This window comes from Metopolophium dirhodum, chromosome 7 (assembly GCF_019925205.1).
Source record: "Metopolophium dirhodum isolate CAU chromosome 7, ASM1992520v1, whole genome shotgun sequence".
Classification (NCBI taxonomy): domain Eukaryota; kingdom Metazoa; phylum Arthropoda; class Insecta; order Hemiptera; family Aphididae; genus Metopolophium; species Metopolophium dirhodum.
The window spans coordinates 9,416,396-9,440,634 of record NC_083566.1 but is presented as its reverse complement, the minus strand read 5'-3'; the positions used below and the strand labels follow the sequence as shown (position 1 = coordinate 9,440,634).

Sequence of the window (24,239 nt, the reverse complement as noted above, 5' to 3'; positions counted from 1 at the left end):
CAATGGTTAATGGTTACCAATTATAGGTTATGTAAAATTTGTAAGAAAAATTGAAAATAATATAATGTGATTTGTAAAATATATTCAGTTTTTATTGTTTTCAAAATTTAAAAAAATTCTTTTCTCGTTTTTTTTTTGTTTTTAGAATAAAAGTTAATTTTTACTATTGTAAAATATTTGGTTGTTATATTTGTTGGACTCCTTTTTAAGAATGTCACGATCTATTGTATTTGGTATACACGTTGGAAACTCTACCGCATCAATAGCCATATCCAAAGTAAATATTATCCAAGTTTTTAAATGTTTTAAAATGTTCACTCACACAAGTTATTTTATTGTTCAACGTAATAAATATAAAACAGGTCATTTATGACTTTATTTAAATTGTTGTACACTTAAACCCTCAAATCTCACATTCATTATTCACATTTCTTGTAAAGATGTGTCGTTCATAAATGACCTAGTTCAATTTATTAAACTATTCACCGAAGTGAACAATTCGAGCTAGTTCACATTTGGAGAACGACAACATTCATCGTTCATTTTACACTGTGTACGGTATACTGGGTATATCTTATACGTTCAATAGGTACGCTCACTACTACAATCTACTAAAACGTTAAACAAACAATTCGTCATTGAAAGATTCAATATTCAAACGATTTTCTGTTTCGTTTACTAATCACTAATAAAACAATTATTTTCTGGTACCAGTGAACTATACTTCTTTTACATATAGTTCGTTAACTAGTTTAAATTGGTAAACGATGAACGAACGAACTAGTTCACCTTAGTGAACGACTAGTCCCATCACTAATTTCTTGATTAAAATTATATACCTTGGTGTTATTTTTAAATAGTTGATAAACTGAAAATAATCCTATAGATGATATATACCAAGGGTAACCCATACTTTTATTTCATTAAGGAACAATTAAAAATAATTTTTTTATAATTTATAATTTTTATATTAACTGTTGTAACTTAAGTTTATTTTTATGTTTTTTAGAGAATTTTCATATTTAAAAATTGAATTTTGGACGAGTAGTTAATTAGTTAATAGTTTATAAGTACTAATTTTTAAGATTTAAAGTTATGATGAATGGAGTAGTGAACCAACATTTTGTGGATGGAGTACCGGACCTGGCCTGTGAAACTCAATTCTCCTTATCTAAACATTAATACTTTTTTTTTTTTTTAATTTCCTCTATAATCTATACATTAAATATCTAATAACTAATAACTATTAACTAACATTCATAAACATGTGACATAGGTCAAGTATGTTTTAGGCTCCACTTAGATTGTCTATAGAGTTTTGATATGAAGCTAGGCTAACTTTTGAGATGGTATTATATTTTGTTATGATGGAGTCTAGAGTATAATAAAAAAGCAGTTTTTTATTTTTTAACTTGAAATATTTAATTTATAAATTATTTGTTTTTAAATACTGAAGTACCTATTCCAAAATATATTTTACTTTCAAATATAAAATTAAAAATGTGTTGTCATTTCAAAAAGTAAAAATTTTTAATGTTTTTTTGAAATGATGAGTTCTTCAATGAACTAATTATTCAGTTACTCTTCTTTGGATTTCAAAATATTTCTTTAATTATTTTACAGGAAGAAGGTAAGGTAGACGTTCTTGCAAATGAAGCAGGAGACAGAATAACACCTGCAGTTGTATCTATAACCGATGAAGAAACTGTAAGTTTAATTAATTTGTTTGTAAAATACAAGTTAATTTATAAATTTGTTATAATTTATTTTTAGGTTGTTGGCAATGCTGCTAAAACTGGTTTTATATCAAAACAGGCGAATACAATAACTTTTAATAATCGCTTAATGAACCTTTCATTGGATGAAAATGAAAAATGTTCGTTTATAGAAAGTAATAAAGTCAAAACAATTGAGGACGGAGGTCATCTTGCATATGAACTACCCTTGGAAACTAAGAAAAAAATTTATTCTCCTCAGTTTATTGAATCAAATATTTATAAAACATTATATGGTATTTATAGATTAATTGTTTGATAATTATGGTTTTTTTTTTTCATTATAATTATCTTAAATTAATTAGGTATTGCTAAAAGAGCCACTCACAGTGAAGATTCAAAATGTTCTTGTGTTGTTACTGTACCAGAATTTTTTGATGATCCCAGCAGAGAATCAGTTAGAAACGCAGCTATTCAAGCTGGATGGAATGTGCTTCAAGTTGTTAATGCTCCTAGTGTAACCCCTTTCACCTATGGAATAAATGTTACTGAGCCTTTAAATGACACGTATGTAAAAAATATATCACTGATAAATGTATTTTTAAATGACATTTTTATTATGTTATGTAATATAGGTATATTTTAGTATATAGACTTGGTGGTATTAGTTGTGATGCAACAGTTTTATATGTGAATTCTGGTTTAGTGTCAATAGTAGCATCTGAACATACTAAGGCTATTGGAGGATATAAATTAATAGAGACACTGAAAGCTCATTTAATTGAGGAAGTCAAAAGGTAAGGTACCTTTTTTAAATTAACAAATTACTTACACTGTTCTAAATGAGATGATGACTCGGCGGCCAAGTTGTGCGCATGGGCGTGGCTTTGTTCCGTGGCTGCCCCTGACGCGTCACTGTAATGAGAACGGTGTCTGACCGCTGCCCGAAAAAAACTGGTCGCTGCCGAGTCATCATTGAACGGAGTATAACAATATTTTTAACTTTTTAAAGGAAACATCGATCAAATCCTTCAGAAAATGCAAGAGCTTCTGCAAAATTACAAAGAGCTACTGAAGATGCAGTTCATTTACTGTCTACATTAAAAACAGCAAATATATTTATTGAATCATTGACTGATGGAGTAGATTTTGCTGCCATGGTTTCTCAAGCCAGATTTGAATCATTAATTGCTCATTTGTTGACTGATTTTGCTCTGCCAATTGAAGTTGTTTTAAAGAAAGCTAATCTTAAAAGTTCAGATATTAAAAAAGTATTTATTGAATTTATTCACAATTTAAACCTTATGAAATTAAGTTATATGTTTTAATTAATGTAGGTTTTACTTTGTGGTGGTCCACTTAAAATACCAAAGTTGAAACATTATATTGGAAACTTATTTCCACATGCGGATATACCCAATAGTATTAGTCCTGATGAAGTATTGGCTTACGGGGCGGCTGTGCAAGCTAGTTTCTTAGCAAAATATTGGAATGCACATGATGATTTACCAGAACCTACAACAGAAGTTCACACATTAAATGAATCAATTACAATTGATGTTGGTATTAAAGAAATTATTTTATTTTTACCAATAACTTATTTGATGATTTTTTTAGTGTTGTGGTGAGACTGTAAGTTTTGATCAGAATGAAATATTACCTACTACAAAAAGTATAACAACTAGTGCTAATGTTGACAATATTACTTTAATAGCCACATCAGGAAATAACAAGATTGATAAATCTGAAGTAAGTTTATTTGAAACTTAAGAGGACGCTACACCCGCATGTGTTGTCTCCGTATTACAAATGTACAACATAGCAAAAACTATATTGCGTAAGAAAGAACCGAGTAGGTTACAGTCATAACTAAAAAACGAGATTTGTACCACATAAAAAGGAAAACATTAGCTGTGTAACATGGTTTTTATTTTTTTGATATCACTTATATGAAAAAAGTTCTTACTGTTTCAAAAACCATTATTTTGAAAAACTTTTTTCATATAAATAATAACAAAAAAATTAAAACAACGTTGCACAGCCAAAGCTCTCCTTTTTATGTGGTGAAAATCTCGTTTCTTAGTTATGACTGTAACCTTCTCAGATCTTTCCCGCGCAAAACAGTTTTTTGTTATGTTGTACATTTGTAAGACAGAGACAACGCATGCAGGTATAGCGTCCTCTTAACTAAACACCTAATATATGTTATCTATTTTTATTTAGGCACACATAAATTTAAAAACTGAAGGAGAAATTACTTTTACATTAACTGCCAGTGTGTAAGTAATACATTTATAACAAATTGTACAATGAATTGCCATTAATTAATTTTTTCTGTTATCTGTAGAGATCAATTACATGTTGAAGCAAAAGATATAGATACCGAACTGAAATCAACTGCTATATTTGTAGCCGTATAACTTGATTTATAATATACAAAAAGTGCATTCTATTTACTTTTCTCTCTAATTTCAAAACCTACATTCTGATTTTTTTTTAATCATTCCTTGAAGATCTTTATTCATAATAAGTAAACCCTGAAATCTCTTCATTGGCTCCAATAGCAGAAGGTGTCTTCAAAGAAGCCATATCCTCTACTATCCTGGTCAATCAACATTCAGCAGATCAACCGACAATCCCTCACACTCCATTGCAGATTTTGCCAACGACCAAAAAATCTTAATACAAAAATTCAATAACCTACAAAATAATATAGACCTCATGTTAACCTAGTACACTAAACGGAAAACAGAAATAAATCATGAGAAATCCTCACTTTTGATTTTTTCCTTAAAACTACAAATTGTACCACCTGTCACCAAAAATATACACAAATCCTCAAGCTCTCGCTATTTAGGCATAATTTTAGACCAACGCCTATCTTTGGAAGACCTATTAAAAAGCAAACAAATCCTTCCCAGCTCTGAGGAAATCTAAATTATTCCTGTAGAAAACTATTGATGCCTATTTGGACATATAGGGTGTATATAAGTATAAAGCGTAAAACACATCTCAAAAAATATTAACGTTTTTGAAGATATTTTTTTACATGGTTTCAAGTTGTTAAAAAAACAATGTATGATATGAAACAATAAAACAAAATATTTCTAAAAGTGTGTTTCCCAACTTATAAAAACTACTACAAGTAGCCTTAATAACACCAATCAACTCGGCTACATATGAACGACGCTTTTCTGCAACGCGCAAAGTTAATAAGACATGACTACCTACGAGTATGCTGCAAGAAAAATTTAATAACTTCAATATTATATATTTAAAAAGATATCAATATCAGTATTGAGAACATTATTGATATATTTTCTAATCAAAATAGGTTTATTGTACTAAAATAATAAAATATTCATTGTATTATAAACTAATGATTTTTAAAGTGCATATATTATGTAGTTAGTAATACGTATTTAGTATTGCGTTTTTAGTAGTGTTGTAATTTAATAATTTAGTAGTTAATGCGTAATGAAGGTAATAATGTAATATTGATATTAGAAAGGGGGTGTGGGGTTTTGCCCCCACGGCTTATTTTGCAAAGAAAAATTTAAGCCCTTCTAAAATTCAATCAAATCTCCGCCTATGGCCCTTCCCTAATGAGAAGTTTGATTTCTTTTCTAATTACTTTTCGTTTTCCGCTCTGTCAAAAAATAAAATTTTAATACAAGGTTGTACTATCAATTGTTATAATAGAAGTTACAGAAAAGTATTAAAGATAGTCACGATTATAAAGAACTATAATAACTAATAAGTCTATAATATATTTTTATAAGCTTTTGACAAATTTAATCAAAATAATAAAAATTAATTTGAAAATGTGTTACCATAAACCATATTGTATAATATGATTCTAGACAAAGGAAGGTATATGGTTATCACAGATATGGTTGCACTGTGCCTGATATTCTAATCAAAATATGTCAACAAACATTATTGTGATTTGTAGTTTGCTTGAAGAACTACTTACTAGTTACTATCTACTTACTAGTAACTACAACTAGTGACAAGGAAATCTGGACAGTGAAAATTGAATGTCTTGTGGCATAATGTTAAAAATTTTTTTTGTACTTTGACACTCATTATATTTTTAGTTTGGTAAATAAAATAACTTAATAGTTTATAAATAATGGCAAATCAATATAAAGGATGTTGTGTGTCTATTAATTGTGTGGATGGTTCAGTCGTTCAAGGTGAAGTGAGCGGTATGTCGGATGACAATGAAACTCTAATCCTAAAACGACCGTTTAAAAATGGTATACCACATACTGAAAAAGAAATTCGTTTAAAGTAATGCTATAATAGTACAAAGTGAATTAAATTCAGATAAATATTTTGTTTTATTATGTTTTAAACTAGAGCCTCGATGATAGAGAACCTAAAGATTATAAAAGCACAACTGGAAAATGAACCAGTTATCAATAATAGCCAAGTAGCCAAAAATATTAAAAAAAGTGTCCCTGTACCTAAACCAAACAATGTCAAGCAAAAGAATAAAACAAAGATTGCTTCAAATTCTGAACCTGGTGGGTATATTTAATGGAATGTTTAATACCTACATATTAAGGAACATTAAAGATGTTGAAATAATATCTCAAGAAAATTAAATTAATGAGATTTTATGTAATATTATGCTATATTCTTCAAATTATTACACCAACTCATACATAAAATCATTTGATTTATAATTGAATAATATAATTGTATATTTATTATTGTCTACTTATGTAGAACAACCACCGCAGAATTTTACGAATCACAAAGAAAGAAATGATGCTTGTTTTGGTGTATCACTTGATACAATTGTCAAGGAAGATTTTGATTTCGAAAAAAATTTAGCTTTATTCAACAAAAAAGCTTTTTATAATAAAATTCATAAGAAACCAGATCTTGTTCCACATGAAAAAGTTTCAAATAAATATAAACATACTGAGAATGTATTACATTCTACTCCAGTCAAATTCAGACAAGTTACAGTTCCTTCGCCTGCTATCAATGAGTATATAACAGGTAAATTGTATACTAATGCATAATCTGTTTAACTAATCACTTCACGTGTTATTTTAATTATACAATATTTCTTATTCTAATAATTTTTAGATGATGGACTAGTTGTTCCAAGTATAACATCAGAATTACGATGGAAACTGTTTAATCTAGTGGAAGAGAATGGTTTAACAACAGGACGCCAAAATGAGATAATTGGGCGAGCTGCTACTGAAATGGTGTTGCAACTTTTAGGTGGAGGTTATAGGTAAAATATTATATCAACAAATATTTTATCTTTGAACAAATAATTATTTGTTATTCTACACTTATAGATTTAATCCCAGAAATGAACACCAATGGCCTAGAGTAGTGGTTTTGTGTGGACCTAATCGATCAGGTGCAATGGGTGTGAATTGTGCAAGACAATTAAGCAGTTATGGTGTCCATACTGTTGTTGTACTTTCTGAACCAGGATTGTATACTCCACAGTTGGCTAATGAAATGGCTTTATATCAATTTACAACTGGTACACTTATTACTAGTGCAGCAGGTAATTAAACTAAACTAGTTTTTTTCTTGTTATCAATACTATGTAAAACTACTGACAATTAGTACAAATTACAACAAGTACTAAATGTATTCACTTTCCTACAAATAATATGCAATTTTTATAGAATTTAAAAAATAAGCTACTGCTTAGAATTTAAAATATTAATTTGGTTAGGTACTGAGTTGGTAGATTTTAGAGCTCAGATGAAGTGTTCAAAATATAATATATTAAATTAGGTATGATAAAAAAATATATTTATGTCTAATATATTATATAAATACATATTTTTTTTTTAGAGTTGCATGGTTTATTAGATCCAGATTTTGTTGTAGTATCTTTGGCTGATGAACAAACAGATACTGTATCTCGAAATATTACTAACTGGGCTAAATCAGTTAGATCACCATTAATGGCCATTGATCCTCCATCACAAGGTACACCTTCAGTAGTAGTGAAATATTCTCTAGTACCTGCTTTACCTTTATCTTACAGTGAATCAAATGGTAAAATTTATCTTTGTAATATGGGTATACCTACTCAAGTATTTCATTTAACTGGAATTCAGTATAAATCACCATTTGGTTCTAAATCTGTAATACCCTTACACAATAATGAGTGATTTATTACAATTTTAATAATTATTTGTTTTTGACGAATCCTAAAAGATGATTTTAATATAAGTACTTATATGTTTTGTGTCCAATTTTTTTTTTTTTTAATGGTCTTTTAAATGTATTCAAATAATATTTAATACAATTTGAATAATTTATTATTATATATTTTATTTTTCCATGGTTCGCTTGCATGTTATTGATATGTCAATAATTAGTTTACCTATCAATTTTTACTGATATTTTTTTACATTAAATCTATTTTGTGTATTATATTGTCCGTTAATATTTCCCCGAACTGATATTAAAACTTAAAAGTATATTTAAATGTTCTAATCATTCATGTATTGTGTATATTGAGTTGATTTATAAAACAAAAATATTTTAGTTATTATAATAATGGTAAATATATTTATAATGTATATTATTTTTTTATAAACATTTTTATTTACGTAAATATTGCTGTCTAATTTTTATTTTTACTTGTAATTATTCAATTTTTAACATTATATTTACATTTTGTAGATGTTATATTCATATTCACATAAATGATTATTATTATATTGTAATAAAAAAACAACAAATAGCCCACCATCATAATCTACATAAATTAATTTAAAATCTAGTATAATTGGCAAATTGATGATGAAATATATTAGACTATTTTTAATAAAACAAAAAATTGTACTTGAATATGTGTATTATATTTTTTTTAATTTCTAATTCGGAAATGATTATTTATTGAGTTTAAAAATAAATTTGATGAGAAACAGGTAATATACAGTAAGACCTCTATCGTCCAAACTAATTTGGACTGCACCTAGTTCGGATACAACAATTAATTGTTTTAATACTGTATAGTATATACGATAACAGTGGAGAGGTGGACAGGGATCATTTTATGATTCCCCGGATACATGGTAGACATTTTTTTAGGGGGGTGTTGGGGTGGTAAGATACAATATGATAAGCAATAATATAAAACAAAATTTAAAATATTTACAGTCTCATAATAATTATATCTATTGTATAGTGGGTAGGTTCCAAAATATATGTTGTGCATCATGGTTTATACATTTTTGTTAAGCCACTACATATATGAATATACATACAAGAGCTACAACGCATATTGATATTTTGAAACGTCAACGGCAGTTCAGATAATCAAGGTTCTACTGTACAATATCCTTTCGGCTATAATATAAGTCAGCAATATAACTTTACTTGTTAGCAAATTTTGAAAATCAATGGAAATAAATAAGTGGTAAATTCTATCAATTTATACAATGGTTCCTGGCGGTAATTTAATGGGTGCCTCATATGATAGTAGTTATGAAAAAAAAATACTTTAAAGTAAGTATCTTTTTATTACTTTCAAAAATTGAAAATAAAAAATTTTTCCTTTATTATTTAATAAAAATAATTCATACATTTTTGGTTTAACTTTGTTACATAAACAAAAAAAATACAATAAGAAACCTTGAACTATACAGTCTATACACATCTATTTAGTTTGTTAAATTTATATAAAAAGCATGTAAAAAATCATAAACTAAAATTTCAAATACAAATTTTGGATTCAAAAACTTCAAAAATACAAAAATTAACTATAAAAAATGTTGGCAAGTGGTCATTTTGTGTTAAGTTTGAATTAAATGATAATATGAATTATGATATAATATCATTGTATAAGAAAAACGATTCTGAGCGAAGACGGTCAGTCAGCCTATGATATTAGTATATTACTAAGTATATTTTATTATATTATTGTAAATAAAGTAATTTATATATTATAATTTATAACCTATTTACTTGGAACCTTGTTTTAAATTTTCAATCCTTAGATATAAAATTTGAACATTTTATACATTTTTAACTACAAAATAATTAAATTAAATTTTGTCGAAATTCTAACTTTAAATGATAATAAAAAAAATTGTGCTATGTATTGGCGCAAATAGAGGGGGGCTTGGGGGGACTTAGTCCCCCCCAAATATCGGACAAGTCCCCCCAGTTCAAAATCTAGTAATTAGTACTAATTTTTATATTCTGTGGTACTAAGCAATATGGCCTATGGGGAGGGGGGCTTGTGTCCCCCCAAAAAATTAGTCAATTTGCGCCTATGGTGCAACGTATGTTTAATATTTTTCAACTGCTATTGTAAGTTGTAACAATACCTATATCAGGACCCTTGTATTAAATTTTCACACATTATTACCCAACAAATAAAATTTTATTGACAATTATAGAAAAAAAAACTAAACAAATTGAAAACTGATAATGTCCGCCAACAGCTCAAAAAGATTTAATATATTTTCAAAATTGTTAAGTGTATAGAAAATGAAAATATAAACATTCAGTGGAATTTTCATGTTTCTGCAGTTATTCTTTTTGAATTACAACAAAATAACAAAATCACTATATGAGAAATCGAGTGAATATCCAATATTGTAAAAATATGAACTTCAAACGCTCATAAAAATTTAATTTGATTTGCTTATTTTTTTTTTAATAAATGTAGACAAACTTATGAGGAATCTTGTATCACATTTTCAAATCTTAGATTTAAAAAAAAAAATTTTTATGAATTTCTAACTTTAAATAATTTACACATTTTCGTGAATTTTACGTATTTTGTCATTATTTGAACTTTAAATGCTTATAAAAAAATTGTAACGACAAATTTTTAGTATTTGTCATCTGTCTTTGAAACAATATATTAGGATCCTTCTATTAAATTTTCAAGATATTTTATCCAACAAATAAAATTTTATTGATACATACAGAATAAAAAACTAAAAAAATTGAAAACTGAAAATGTACGTAAACAGCTCAAAATAAGTCAAAATATTTTAGAATGTTATGGTGTATAGAAAATGCAAATATTAACATTCAGTCAAAATGTCATGTATCTACGGTCATTTATTTTAGAATAAAACTTAAAACCAAAATTGATTTTGCGTAAAAATTCCAGTTTTTCCTTAATTTTTCTTGTTTTTCACGGCACTTTTAAAAAAACTACTGGGACATTTTTATTTTTGACCCCCAAAGTGGGTATTAACTAGAAAATCAGAAACGTTACTGTTGAAGAAAATCCAAGCACTTTTACTGTCCTAAAAGGTGATGATAGACACAAAAAAAAAAAGAAAAAAAAACACATATCATTGTAAAATCAATACATTCATCAGCTCAGAATCTAAAATTACTTTAAGATTTAAAATTGTCAAAAAATGGAAAGTAAGACATTTTTATTTTAATTCGATTATACATGAAACGTGTATGTTATACATTAAGCACTGCGTAAGTAGATTCGAAAAACAATGCAAAGTGTAACGAAATTCCAGCTTTAATCATTTTAATATAAAATATCACAAAATAAATATTTTGTTAAATAAACAATAAAAAATATTTTTTTTACACTATATTATGAATGTCTTGCTTAAAATTAAGACTGTTACTTTTATATATATATGTAATAGCAGTAACAGTGCAGTGTCAGCCAAGTTTTTAATTTTTAGATACAAAAAATTAATTGTTCATAGATTGCAAATAATAGGGTAAAAACTAATAGCCCTTGTATATCTATGAAACCTTTGTACTGTTTTTGCACAGGAATCCAAAAAAAAGAAAATGATTTTATTTCAAATTCGTGGTTTTTAGTTTGGTACCTAATTAGTTATTATTCAAGCACAGGAATAGATTTTATCTATTTAATTTATTTTGTGATCAAGGTTTCAATGTTTGATTGGTTTGGTTTTAAGCACAATTTATTATTAAAGATTATATTATACTTTATAAAGTATATCTATCAATCACAACCCATGAGGAACTTATTTTCAGTTTTAAAGTTTTTTGACTAAAAGTAAAAATTATTTATTGACAAAAATTAAAAAGAAATTTAAAAAAATCAAAAATGTCTTATGCCTAAAAACAACTTAAGTCTAAATATTTTGAAAATGTTGATGGAAAATGCACTGATGATAACCACTTAAAATAAAAAAGTATGTGTAGTTAATTGCGGAGTATTGATAATGCCCAATAACATATAGTTGGTGAAATGGATGGCTGGGGAATTGTGTGACGGGTACCTGCTGGGAGTAGGACAGAGTGTGGAAGTGCTACGTGCAAGAGCCTTGAACCAGTTACGTGCAATGTGTATAGAGCATGTACGGTTAGCACTTAGCCCAAAGCTCCACGACCCCAGGTTTGACATCACACCAGCCTGTGGGTGTAAAAGTACTTACACTTTGAGTTTTTATTCTAAATCAAGAGAAAGTAAGTGGAATGTAGAAACATTAAAAGGTGAAAGTAAAGAGTTAGTTGGAGTTTTAAAGAGAAGAAAGGTGAATATTTATTGAGTGTAGGAAACTAAGTGGAAAGGCAAGGAAGCCAAGGAAATTGGGGAGGAGTGTACCCTGTTGCCCGGGGCGGCAAATTTATATTGCCATATTATTATTGTGTATTAATTGTATCAAAAAATTAATTAATTTATGTTTTATGTTTAATTTTTATTATAACCTTCTGTTAAAAGCAAATATTACAGCTCAAAAATGTATATTGTTTTCATCAATTAGTCGGAAAATAATATTAATAACTACAAACAATATTTAAGATTAACTATGAACTAAGAAAGGTGTTCTGCGTTGGCATTATTGATAATTGAATCAGAAATAACAAGTAAGTAAAGCAGATTTTGAAGAAATTTCCACTTTATTTTCAAATATTCAATCTAGGAGATAGTTATAATAAAAATATATATAGTTTATAATTATTAATAAAATTCACAGAAAAAAAGAAATTAAAATAAATAATACATTTTTAGAATGGAGTAGGCATGAAAATAAATGAGATAATGAAACTATGAAAAGAAGAGTAATAGGGGTTGAAGAAAAGTGATAAAATAATTATAGATGGGTGGCTGACATCATATTATTGGGAGGGAAGCGCGAAGAAAGGAACATACAATATTACTTTGAACAATGAATAATATGTAAAAATCATGTAGATATATACATTAAAACTGTTTTAAATTGTAATTATTAATTGTATACAACTTAAAAATATATGTGTACTAATCTACAAAAAATAATATTAAAATCAACCAAAATCCTTGAATTTGAAAAAAGTAGTTGATTTTATTTCATAATACTGACGTGTTCAATAAATATAATATAATATTATGGTTAACTTTTACAATATTTTTTATTTTAATTCTTGTTATATTAAAGTAAATAATTTGCATAATTTGAGTTAATTAGTTAATTAATTTATCAAACAATAAGATACTTAAAAATATTTTATACCATGGTATAGAAACATGACAATCATAATAACAATAATTAAGTAAATATTTTTGTTATTAAAAAGTAAATTTTAAACAAATATTTTGTCAATAATATGATTTTAAAAAAATTACATAAATTAAAAAATTATTATTAATAAAAATATACAAATTAATTATAAAAAAAAAGTAGTAGATATTTGTAAGATAGAAACCAAAACATAAAATTACATAAAATAAATCACAGACAACTGTTATAAAAAATATTACTTGTAGGAATTCTTTTCAAAAATTTGTTACTGAATGGACTCTGGAATAAAACATAATATAAAAAGTAAGTTAAATACAGCATAATTAATTCAGAATTAAAAATTACCCTAGTATATACACACTGTCAGGCAAGAGAACACGCCAATTTATGACGGGCCGCAGTGTGTTCACTCCCTGAACAGAATATAGATTATTTGCTATGCCATTCATGAACATAGTTCATACGTAATAACATTGATTACCTATATAAATATATACTTAATGGTAATAAGTACCAACATTATTTATATAACTGTATTAACTGAAATAATAAAACCTTTGACTAAAATATTAACTATAAATCCATTTTAAAATTTTGAATGACAAAGTTTGGAAAAATGTAATATCATACATTGAACTTAAAAATCCCAATTTTGAAGAAGTTAATTACAGGATTACACAGCTCAAAGGATTTTTGAGGCTTGGGGCAAAATATTATCATAAAGCCCTTAAACTTCAACCAAACATTAAAAAAAAAATTTATTCAATTTTAATTTAGATTTGAATCAAATAAACTTATAAATTTAATTTAAAACAAGCAACATTTCTTACCTATTTTTATAAAACCCGATAGGTATTTCATTATCCTTAAACAATTCGAGAAATGCTTATAGACCTCAAACTTTAATACTCATTTCTATATTTTAACTCTGTAGGATTTTACTGACTATCATACTTTTTCAAATTCGCAAATAAACTGTAAAACCAATAGTGACCGATAATCATCATTGACTACTACTGATAAATAATGTTGAAATAAAAAAAATTAAAAAATGCATAATAAAGCAAAAAATGATGTTTATTGATTATTTTTGCATATTTTAGCATATTTTTAAAAATTTTAAGAGAATATAATGAGAATATTTGAAGGTTTTTTAGAGAATGTTAGCATCATATTTTAGGTATTGTAAGAGAATATAAATCAGCTCTTTACTTATGACAATATAATCATTAATACTTAAAACTTTCAAAGCAGCGCATACTTATAATTAATTTATATATAGTTTATAACTTACTCTTGGTTATTGAAATTAATTCCAGATTGATCATACATTTTTTTTATTATGATGAAAGAAAATAAAAATATTAAAATTCCAAGTACAAATATTATAATTTGTAGTTTAAACGATTGCCTAAGAAACATACGAATTTGCACTTCATGCCATACAGATTCAGTCCATGTTGAATATTTTGGAGATGATAAATTATAATCTGAAAATAATTTATATGATATCATATATTAAGAAATATAACAATAAATTACAGTTTATATGTGTAAAAAAGGATAATAAAAACATACCAGGTATAATAAACGCTGGGCTAACTGCATCAGTAACATTAGATGTTGTTGAATAACACGCATTATATTTTCCTCTTAACCATATAGGCATAAAGCCCTTTAAAACACATTTAAAATAAAATCATTGTATACATCAAATATGTTCATAAAAATTCAAAATTATTTTAGTACATTTGTTTATTATTAGGTAGTTATTATGATAAATGAGTTATTTAAGTACCATTTGTTGTTCATAAATGTTCTACTATAATCAATAATAATTTTCACAGCAATTGTCAAGCAAGTGCATTTTATTATTATGTGAGTATAATCTATTATATTATATTTAACTGCTGACATTTCTAAAAATAGGTATTTATTTGGCATGTTTATAAAACACAATATATACATATTAGGGTGGCCCTTATTTATGAACTTTCAAATTTTTAATTTCTCACCCTCCCAATTTTTTCATAACCATACAAAAGTTATATGGGTAAAATTTGGGAATGATTAATAATCCCCTTCAGGTGCCGCAAGAGGGTTGAATATTCATCAAATAGGGTAGTTTTAGCCTTTAGGGTTATTCTGATTTAATTCATTATATATTGCATTTAGCATAAAATTGTATAGGACCTAAATTGTAGATTCAGGTACTCTCTATAAAAAACGTCCAGACAAAGTTTCTCTTAAATCTATTATTTTCTGTAAAAATTAGAATAAAATAAAAATTATTACCTTTTTCTGAAAAAAAAAAAAAATTGAAATTTTCCATTTATATGACTGCTTTTACTTATTTAATATATCTCTGTTACGAGAATGTAACGAAACGTCTATAATAACTGCGTTATCTTATGACTAGATAAGAAATTAAAGAATATATAATGGATAGGTTAGCTGCATGACACTTTTAATGGGTGTCATTATTTTCAAATGTGCGGTGTAAAAACGGTTCGCATTATTTACGGTTTTACATATGGAAAATCAAAAGTAGATAGGTTACCTGTAATTGTTTTGTTTGAGGGAATAACTCAATTACTTGGTGTGCCAAAGCTCAAAAGTGGTACTGGAGAACAACAAGCAAATGCAATATTTGATATTATAAATGATTGGGGTGTAACAAATAAAGTACAAGCTTTATGTTGTGATACGACGGCATCAAACACGGGTCGGTTAAATGGTGCCTGTATTATATTGGAACAACTGATAGGACGAAATCTTTTATATTTACCTTGTAGGCGACATATATACGAATTAGTGCTAAGAAGTGTTTTTGAAATTAAATTAAAAATAAATATTAATAATTCCTATTTTTAAAAAATTCCAACAAGCCTGGCCTGAAATTGACTTAAAAAAGTATGAAATTGGAATAAATGATGCAGTTGTAAAATTTACAGTTGAAACAAATAAATCTCAAATTATAGACTTCTGTTTACAAAATTTAAAAAAAAAACAATGTAGAGATGATTACAAAGAACTTCTAGAGTTAATTATATGTTTCGAAAACAATTTAAACTTAATGTTCGAGAAGAAAATGCATTTCGAGATATATGTATTTTTCTAATTACGATATACGTAGAAGCACGGTTTAGATGCCCTGCTGCAATTGAAGCACCTTATAACGACTTCATATTTTTAAAAAAAATAATCGAATACCCAGATAAAGCTATTTCTGAAACAGCTACACATAAATTTTGTGGACACTTATGGTACCTTGCGCCGTAAAGTATAGCCTTATCATTTTTTTGATTTTCGGGTGCCAACCGAAATTAAAATTAAAATGGTGGAAGCACTTAAATCAACCCAGAACAATGATGATACAATTAAAAAAATTGTTTTGAGTAAAGAGGGTATAAAAACGTTTATAAAAAAAGAATTACATGAATTTGTATCACCAGAAACAGTCAACTTTTTTTCAAGATTTCAAATTTCAGCTGACTTTATAGATTTCCACCCGGATAATTGGAAAGAAAGAGAAGACTAAAAAAAAGGAATTAATATTTTAACAGAGTTATCAGTCATAAATGATGTTGCAGAAAGAGGCGTTAAGTTAATTCAAGAATACAATAGTATACTGACGAAAGATGAAAATCAAAAACAATTTCTATTACAAGTTGTAAATGATTATAGAACAAATTACCCTGACTGTAAAAAAAATACATTAATTCGTTCGTAATTAATAAATATTTTATTTGAATGTAACGTATCTAATTTTCACATTGTATTACTCCATTGAACCACTTTCTATTTATTTTTAATGACACCAATATTTATGTACTTGTGTAAATAAACGTTTTTTTTTTTTAAGATTAATTTTTCCACAGAAATTAATAGATTTACGAGAAATTTTGTTGGAACATTTTTTATAGAGAGTACTTGAATCTACAATTTAGGTCCTATACAATTTTATGCTAAATGCAATATATAATGAATTAAATCAGAATAACCCTAAAACTACCCTATTTGATGAATATTCAACCCTCTTGCGGCACCTGAAGGGGATTATTAATCATCCCCAAATCTTACCCACATAACTTTTGTATGTTATGAAAAAATTGGGAGAGTGAGAAATCAAAAATATTTAACTTTCCTTACCCTCTACTATATAAGGGCCACCCTAATACATATATATATAATATATTTAACTTTATACAGGATTGTCGCATTATCTGAAAAAATTATGATAAGACTACTCAAAACTTTTTATTAGGACTGGGTCAATACCAATAATCGATATTAATATCATCCAAGCTTGGTATTATTGGTATATCAGGCATGGGTTTATTAATTTTTTTTTGAACCTATAGTAAAACCGATATAATGTAAGTCGCATGTTAATTTGTATGTAGGTTATAACAACATTTTTAAATGTATTATTATAATTATTATTTAATTTATTATTAAATATTCATTATAATTAATTAATTAATAACTATATCCTTGCAGAAATTGAAGTTATAATGATGTATTATATTATTTATATCAATCATCAGATTTTGAAAAAATTTAACGGTTTATGGATCCAAGATGGATTGTATATAGACAATATAGGTATAATATAACTTCTACTTTTTATATATTAAGTCGATGTTTAATGTATATAAAAAAAGTTACAGACCTGTTTCGTTCTATAGTTCAGACAATTTTCTTCATTTTGAACTTCATTAATTATTTTACTCCCAAAAGAAGCAAATAATAGGCGTGAAAGACTAGTGATAGTATTTGTGATCAAATCTATACTGATATAATAATTAGGCGGATTGTCAGGTAAATGCAGTGGTGAAGTCAATGATTGAAATACTTCACAATTCATAGACTTAACATAACAATCTAATAATTTGGTAACCTAAAATAAAAATAATTTTTGTCTATTATTTGCTTACACTAAAATAATAAATAGTTTATTACTTACATAACTAGAATTTGCTTGCTTCAAACCAGTGTAGGTAGAGTTAGTAATAAATGTATAAAGGGAGTTACTAAGAGAAGTTGATATATTAGCTATGGTTTGTGGAATTGTAGAATTATTACCATATTGTATATTCTCTGCATCATCCAAAATGCTATGATAAAACCTTTATGAAAAAAACAAACAAAAAACATCAATTATTTTTTTATAAATAATAATTAATAACATAATTACAAAAATACTACAGTAGAACGTCCATATAACGATCACTGAAGGGACTGTAAATAATGACCGCTATTTAGAGGTGCCCGTTCTACAGAGGTAGGATAACACTCGACGGGAACAAAAAAATTGACCGTTACATAGAGGTGACCATTAACGGAAGTTTTACTGTATATATTATTAACTTATAACATAAAAGTATACTTAGATTAATATAGTTTCGAGTGAGAAGCTAATTGTATATTTTAAGTTTTAGATTTTGAGCAGCATAATGAATGTATTGAATTTAAGCCGGTTAGGTTAGGTTATCAAATTATAAATAAAATTTTAAATATAGGAAGTCTTCATAACAAAAAAGAATACTAAATAAGTTTCAATCCAATCTTTAGCCATTTTAAATGTTAAGATGTAACACAAAATGTACACATCACAATAAAAAATAATACATACTTATTTTTAAATTGGTCTCTAAATCCTGTTAATATTATACCCGGAAATTTGGGATCAATTTTCAAAAAAGAATGTAGTGATGATGGTGGTATAGATGTGCTTTTTGATTCAGTAACAGAAAAACTATCATCAGAAAGACTCTTATTAAATAAATTCATGAAATTTATTACATTTTCACTAGCCTGAAATATAACAATAATAAATTAAAAATAATTTTTTAATTTTGATTTATAATAAATATTAAATACATACATTATTTTTGATTGGACGATAAAAAACCACTTCTTTATCATAGTGTATTTGTGATAACTCTACAAACAAGCCAATATGACTATGATTGAGTTTAATCAAATCATTTGGGAAATTTCCGTCTAACATATCATAGACCACTCGACTTGATCCAATATAATCATAAGCTTCTCCATTAAATAAAATAAACATAATATTCCGAGCTGAAAATTTCAATATTTGTTCAAAACATAGAGTAATTACGCTATGGTTCAAAATCATTTCTGGTTAAATTATAAGAATTAGGCAATAAGCAAAAATATGGTCCATATTTCCATTATATTTTGTTAAGACAGATAACATAGTAAATTTATGTTCAACAATTGACGCAAATCAAACTTCAACTGCTCAACATAAATTTGCTATGTTTCACGCTTGTAATACAGAAACACCAAATCTTAGTGTGGCATCCCCTTTATATAAAAAAAAAATTAGCTTATGGTTACACATCCAATTTAAATTTAAAACACCACATGAAAATTAATATTATATACCTATTATTTATCCAGTGTTTATTATGTTGTACTTTCTTTTTATCATTACAATACTGGATCGCAACCCTATGAGGACCACTGAATTAGAACATAAATGCTACTATGATAGAAATACAAAACAATATTTTTTATACATTGCTCATTAGAGATATCGAAGTAATAATAGTCATTGTAGTGTTATTTAAAATATATATGTTTGATATCAATCTGCTACTAAGTAACTTTCTCCCATACTCATATTTATTATTAACGGTAACAAAACTTTTAATTACAACTATAAAAGTATATAATAATAATATATTTATTATAAACATAGATAATAATTAATATTTCATTATTACACATAATTAAACAAGATCCTTTAGGTCTTAATTGTCATTTTTATGAATTTAATTTGTTGTATCATTATGTTGTCGTAGTAAAAATTCAATGCTAGTATTTAATACTTATGACAAATAACTCATTGATATAGATCATTTATTTTTATCAATATTTTTAACAACATTTATAAGATAGACTAACACACGTGAGTATTTCTAAGTAAAGTGATGATTAACACGTTTACTAGGTTTCCATAGAGGTAATTTTTTGTTAATTAATGTGTTAATATAAATACAAAAACATCGTATTTTTATTCATGGATATCACAGCTAAGAAAATAGATATTCAAAATCGTCTCGATAGAAAACTATTAAACTTGGTAATCAATGAAAATCAGTTTTAAAAATAGAAATCTGTCAAACCAAATTCCTTCAGTGTTGTCTAGTTTTTTGGTCTATAAAACACTTTTTTTTCATCAACTGCAGCCACTTGATATATTTTATGATACAAAATTTAAATATATTTTAAATTATTTTAATAAACAAAATGTATGTTTAGAATGGTCAAATCTATATTAGTTTTGACTTTTGACAAAACCGACTGGATCCTTATTAATACAGTTTGGTAAAAAATTAATTAAAGAACTTACCGTAGTTGTTGGCATCATTGTAAGAAAGCATTTCTGAAATTAAATTAGCAGTTGCCATTAACGTCACAATTGATGTAGCTGTTGACATAGCACCAGGAGCTAAATCCTGAAACATAGATGTAGCATCCAACCGTGCAGCAACAATAGCAATAGATTGATCTGGTGTATTTGGACGTAGTTCTTTTAGAGACCAATACACATTCTTATCACCCAGCGGATCACAAAATTTAACTAAACAAATTAACAATATTAATAAATTATTATAATACATCATTATAATAACCCAGTCATAAGTTTTCCCTCTCTCTGGTCAGGAGGACTTATCCAGAGAAAATTATCACTATCCCATTGGGTATGGTAGAAATTACATTATATAGTGCCTCTAATAATGGTACTACCAGGTGAACAAACTAGGTACAATAAGGCTACTCCAGTTCAACAGAGCCACACAAAAAAAATATATTACATTTTATAATTATTTACTTGGTCTTATATTTTGGTATGTCATCATTGTTCGCCTCAAACACGTTTTGGAATCTACAGCAGCATACATATGAGATTTCAATTCAAGAGCACATAAAGATTGATCATTTTGATTATTTAAAGGTAAATTATGATTTTTAAAGCACTGTAAAAATAATATATGTTATTTACTTATCATTAACATTATAACTTATGTATTTTAAGAATAAATAACCTTAATATACAAATAGGGACTCCATACTACATTAATACAATATTTTGTCCCCTAAATAATAAAATTTTAACTATAGACCAAAAATAACTAGAATATATTATCAAGTTCAGTATTTTTGATTGAACACATAAACTTAAAATTTAACAAATTAATTGCTTTCCTAAAATATTATGTAACAATTATAAAGGTCCATACATATTATAGTGGTGGCTGTAAAATTCAATTGTTTTGGTAGTGTCACTACGATAGAGGAAAATTAAAATTAAAAACTGTATTTTACCGCTATTAATGCTTCAACATGTGAAGGCCTTTAGACTTTCAAAATTATTTATTTACACAAAGGAAAAGCAAAAATGTTAAGCAAGAAAATTATTCAAAATTCTAACCTTTAATTTTTATACAATGTGGCACATTTATTTTTAAACCTCATCATATTTATATATTTATCCTTTTTCGAAGAATTTAAGAAACTTCCATTTTTAAACTTCATAAAATAGTTGAAAAATGGCTATCTAATGCCAATAGAATAGAACATATTACATAATATTTAAATTAGCACCAATATTTTATATTAAATTTAAATGTCAGGAGGTATTTCTCCCCCAACGATATTTTTAATCAATACTTTTTATTGACTTATAATCAAAATATTGATTTTGTATTTAATATGTAAATCAAAATAAAAAAATAGTGTTCAATAAATAAAAAATACCCTATACTTCATTTCACAAGATAACATGCCGCGGCCCGACCAAAATTTTCTGAGTATCTCCAAGCGACACCCTGCCTTAAGGTAACTGGTTTCAATAGAAGGGTGACGTATAGGGATGTGCAGAACCAACATGTTCTCTCTTGGCACCAGAGTATAATATCCCAGATTTTTATTTATTCATTAACGATAAGTTATATTAAATTGTAAGAGTCCCTACAGAAATAAAAATCCAGTTTTTATGACGATAATTTTTAAAGTAACAAATTGTTTATTCTTACATCTATAATATCTTTGATAGTGTTTTGATCGTAAACAACAAATATTGGAAAACTCCAACTTTTTAAAAGAATATCAGTACCATAAGGATTCCATGGTTTTGTTGGACAACTATTAACATCTGAATAACGGTTAGGACATGTATCTTCTGGGCTAAATCCAGTATTTTGTAAATTATCATTATTTATTACTTCTTGTTCAGTACCGTTCATTAGTAACATTATACCATTTACTTTAGCACTCAATTCAATGCTTTGTAAAACCTCTCTGCAAATAAACAGGATATATTTTAATTTTAAATTATTTATAACACAAATAATATGTATTTAATCTTAAGACACTTATAAGTGTGTAATATAGCAAATTGTACGCTCTACAGGTCATATTTAGCTCTGTTAGTTTAAAAACTAGAGTGAATTGACCTCTTAGAAAATTTAAATGTTAGATATTATCTAGGTTATGTCATAGCCTTTTTATTATATTTTTATTTTAAAGCGATTGAAAAATTTAAAAATTGTAAATTGTTTGTACATCTTTAAATACTTATAACTGGCTTTAAAATTAAAATATAATAAAAATCCTAAAATGATTATCTAGATAATAATCTTACTTTTAAATTTAATAAGAGGTCAATTCAAACTAATTTTTTTTTTCAAACCAGCAGAGCTAATTGTGATCTGCTGAGCGCAAAATTTGCTATTTTATGCACTTATAAGACGGAGACAACACATCCAAGTACTGGTACTTAATGTCTATACATGCAGTTTGAAATCACAAACTTTAAAAATCGTAAGTAATTACAATAAAAAGGTTAATATATATCACCTATTAAACATTTTTGGTGTTAATGCTACAGTGTAAGGATTAGCCTTTCCTTCATTAAATAACCAATTTAAATCAGTTGAATTTGACACCAAATGTAAAGTTCCAACATTTCCAAATCTTGAAGCTATGAAATTAAAAAATAAATTACGAAACATTATTACTTATATCAATAACATAACTCACAAGTACACCCAAATTGGTTTGTTCCATTTAGTCTAAGAAAACATGGGTTATCCGCTATGATGTTAGCATACATTTGATCTTTGACCGAAAGACAATTTAATAGTGCTAAAAAGAATAAGTTATCATATAATACAGTATATTAAGTTAATAATTTTGTTGAATAAACTTACTAAAAGTCGCAAAATGCAAACATACAAATGAAACGAGACGTACACTAATCATTTTGTTTATTTTAGAATAACAGAAGAATACAATCAAAATAGTTCCAACAGCGAACAATTTAAACTACATTTCTTTTTATTGAAATATTTTCATCAATTCAACATTTCAATTTTTATTTCACATAAATAAATAATAAATATCATGATCGTTAATCACAATAATTTCTGAATTCACAATTTTTCACCACTTATGATAGTATGATATTAAATTGGTAGTATGGGCATAATGGGTATAATTTATTCTGTAGGCGAAAAGGCGATAGTGATATGAAAATGAACATAACCTAAAATAATACAATTTAACCACAGTAGTAATGGTATAGTGGTAACACCAGCTATTAATGCCACCATAGAACAATGCCACAGAATAGATGAATTGTGTTAATACCATGGCTAAATATATAGGTATGATCGCATTGAGACGCATTTTCGTTATGGGCTACACACGTACAATTATTATTGCATGTCTTAGCATGGAAAGGAATCTCAGCTGGCAGTGATTTTTGGATTTATTTAACCAAGAAATTAATAATTTGTATGGTTTTGTTAGCAAATAAATCGAAGTGATAAAATTCACTGCCAGTGGCGGCCATGACACCTGCGTATCACAAAGTTGTGATCATACCTATTATATATTTAGCCATGGTTAATACCATAAGATATAATGGACTGGAAACGAGCAGCTAATCACGGCCACGAATATATGTACAAGAGGCAAAGTGCGGGGGGTCACTATGTGTTCCTGGAGTTCA

The 24,239-nt window shown here is 26.8% G+C and overlaps 3 protein-coding genes across 7 annotated transcripts; 2 read left to right on the top strand and 1 right to left on the bottom strand.

The window, feature by feature from the left end:
* The first annotated feature begins 48 nt into the window (after positions 1–48).
* LOC132948489 (heat shock 70 kDa protein 14-like) lies at positions 49–4,167 on the top strand. Of its 2 annotated transcripts, none has more exons than XM_061018976.1 (10): positions 49–277; positions 1,624–1,707; positions 1,774–2,011; positions 2,081–2,282; positions 2,351–2,512; positions 2,728–2,986; positions 3,053–3,274; positions 3,333–3,464; positions 3,939–3,994; positions 4,063–4,167. In XM_061018976.1, exons 1-10 carry the CDS (start codon positions 212–214, stop codon positions 4,133–4,135), a joined length of 1,494 nt encoding a protein of 497 aa, XP_060874959.1. In that variant the 5' UTR covers positions 49–211; the 3' UTR covers positions 4,136–4,167. The 2 variants fall into 2 exon arrangements, with proteins under 2 accessions (XP_060874959.1, XP_060874960.1); XM_061018977.1 differs by lacking the exon at positions 49–277 and adding an exon at positions 571–589.
* Positions 4,168–5,677: 1,510 nt separating this feature from the next.
* LOC132948612 (enhancer of mRNA-decapping protein 3) lies at positions 5,678–8,479 on the top strand. 2 transcript variants are annotated; one of them, XM_061019158.1, is made up of 6 exons: positions 5,678–6,011; positions 6,081–6,247; positions 6,453–6,731; positions 6,822–6,975; positions 7,043–7,260; positions 7,557–8,478. In XM_061019158.1, exons 1-6 carry the CDS (start codon positions 5,851–5,853, stop codon positions 7,877–7,879), a joined length of 1,302 nt encoding a protein of 433 aa, XP_060875141.1. In that variant the 5' UTR covers positions 5,678–5,850; the 3' UTR covers positions 7,880–8,478. The 2 variants fall into 2 exon arrangements, with proteins under 2 accessions (XP_060875141.1, XP_060875142.1); XM_061019159.1 differs by having other exon boundaries at positions 5,837–5,977; positions 7,557–8,479.
* A 4,083-nt stretch (positions 8,480–12,562) lies between these two features.
* On the bottom strand, positions 12,563–23,710 carry LOC132948406 (nicastrin). Of its 3 annotated transcripts, none has more exons than XR_009665022.1 (14): positions 23,437–23,710; positions 23,267–23,371; positions 23,084–23,207; positions 22,261–22,525; positions 21,057–21,201; positions 20,574–20,804; positions 19,074–19,273; positions 18,822–19,003; positions 18,153–18,315; positions 17,859–18,086; positions 14,762–14,858; positions 14,478–14,673; positions 14,014–14,158; positions 12,563–13,462 (listed from the first exon to the last, which is right to left on the bottom strand). XR_009665022.1 is itself a non-coding variant. In XM_061018843.1 (13 exons), the coding sequence occupies exons 1-13, from the start codon at positions 23,486–23,488 to the stop codon at positions 13,438–13,440; spliced, it is 2,013 nt and encodes a 670-aa protein (XP_060874826.1). In that variant the 5' UTR covers positions 23,489–23,708; the 3' UTR covers positions 12,563–13,437. The 3 variants fall into 3 exon arrangements, 1 of the variants encoding a protein (XP_060874826.1); XR_009665023.1 differs by lacking the exon at positions 14,014–14,158 and adding an exon at positions 13,529–13,596; XM_061018843.1 differs by lacking the exon at positions 14,014–14,158 and having other exon boundaries at positions 23,437–23,708.
* Between the last annotated feature and the right edge of the window lie 529 nt (positions 23,711–24,239).

Bases quoted from the DNA above. Each gene is read 5' to 3' on its own strand.
- LOC132948489 (XM_061018976.1), top strand. From the start codon at position 212: ATGTCACGATCTATTGTATTTGGTATACACGTTGGAAACTCTACCGCA. The intron at 2,012-2,080 runs GTATTTATAGAT...TAAATTAATTAG, and splicing joins TATTTATAAAACATTATATG to GTATTGCTAAAAGAGCCACT. The intron at 3,275-3,332 runs GTTGGTATTAAA...TGATTTTTTTAG, and splicing joins ATGAATCAATTACAATTGAT to TGTTGTGGTGAGACTGTAAG.
- LOC132948612 (XM_061019158.1), top strand. From the start codon at position 5,851: ATGGCAAATCAATATAAAGGATGTTGTGTGTCTATTAATTGTGTGGAT. The intron at 6,248-6,452 runs GTGGGTATATTT...CTACTTATGTAG, and splicing joins TGCTTCAAATTCTGAACCTG to AACAACCACCGCAGAATTTT. The intron at 6,976-7,042 runs GTAAAATATTAT...CTACACTTATAG, and splicing joins CTTTTAGGTGGAGGTTATAG to ATTTAATCCCAGAAATGAAC.
- LOC132948406 (XM_061018843.1), bottom strand. From the start codon at position 23,488: ATGATTAGTGTACGTCTCGTTTCATTTGTATGTTTGCATTTTGCGACT. The intron at 22,526-23,083 runs GTGATATATATT...GTTTATTTGCAG, and splicing joins ACACCAAAAATGTTTAATAG to AGAGGTTTTACAAAGCATTG. The intron at 18,316-18,821 runs GTATGTATTATT...TTTTTCATAAAG, and splicing joins AGAGACCAATTTAAAAATAA to GTTTTATCATAGCATTTTGG.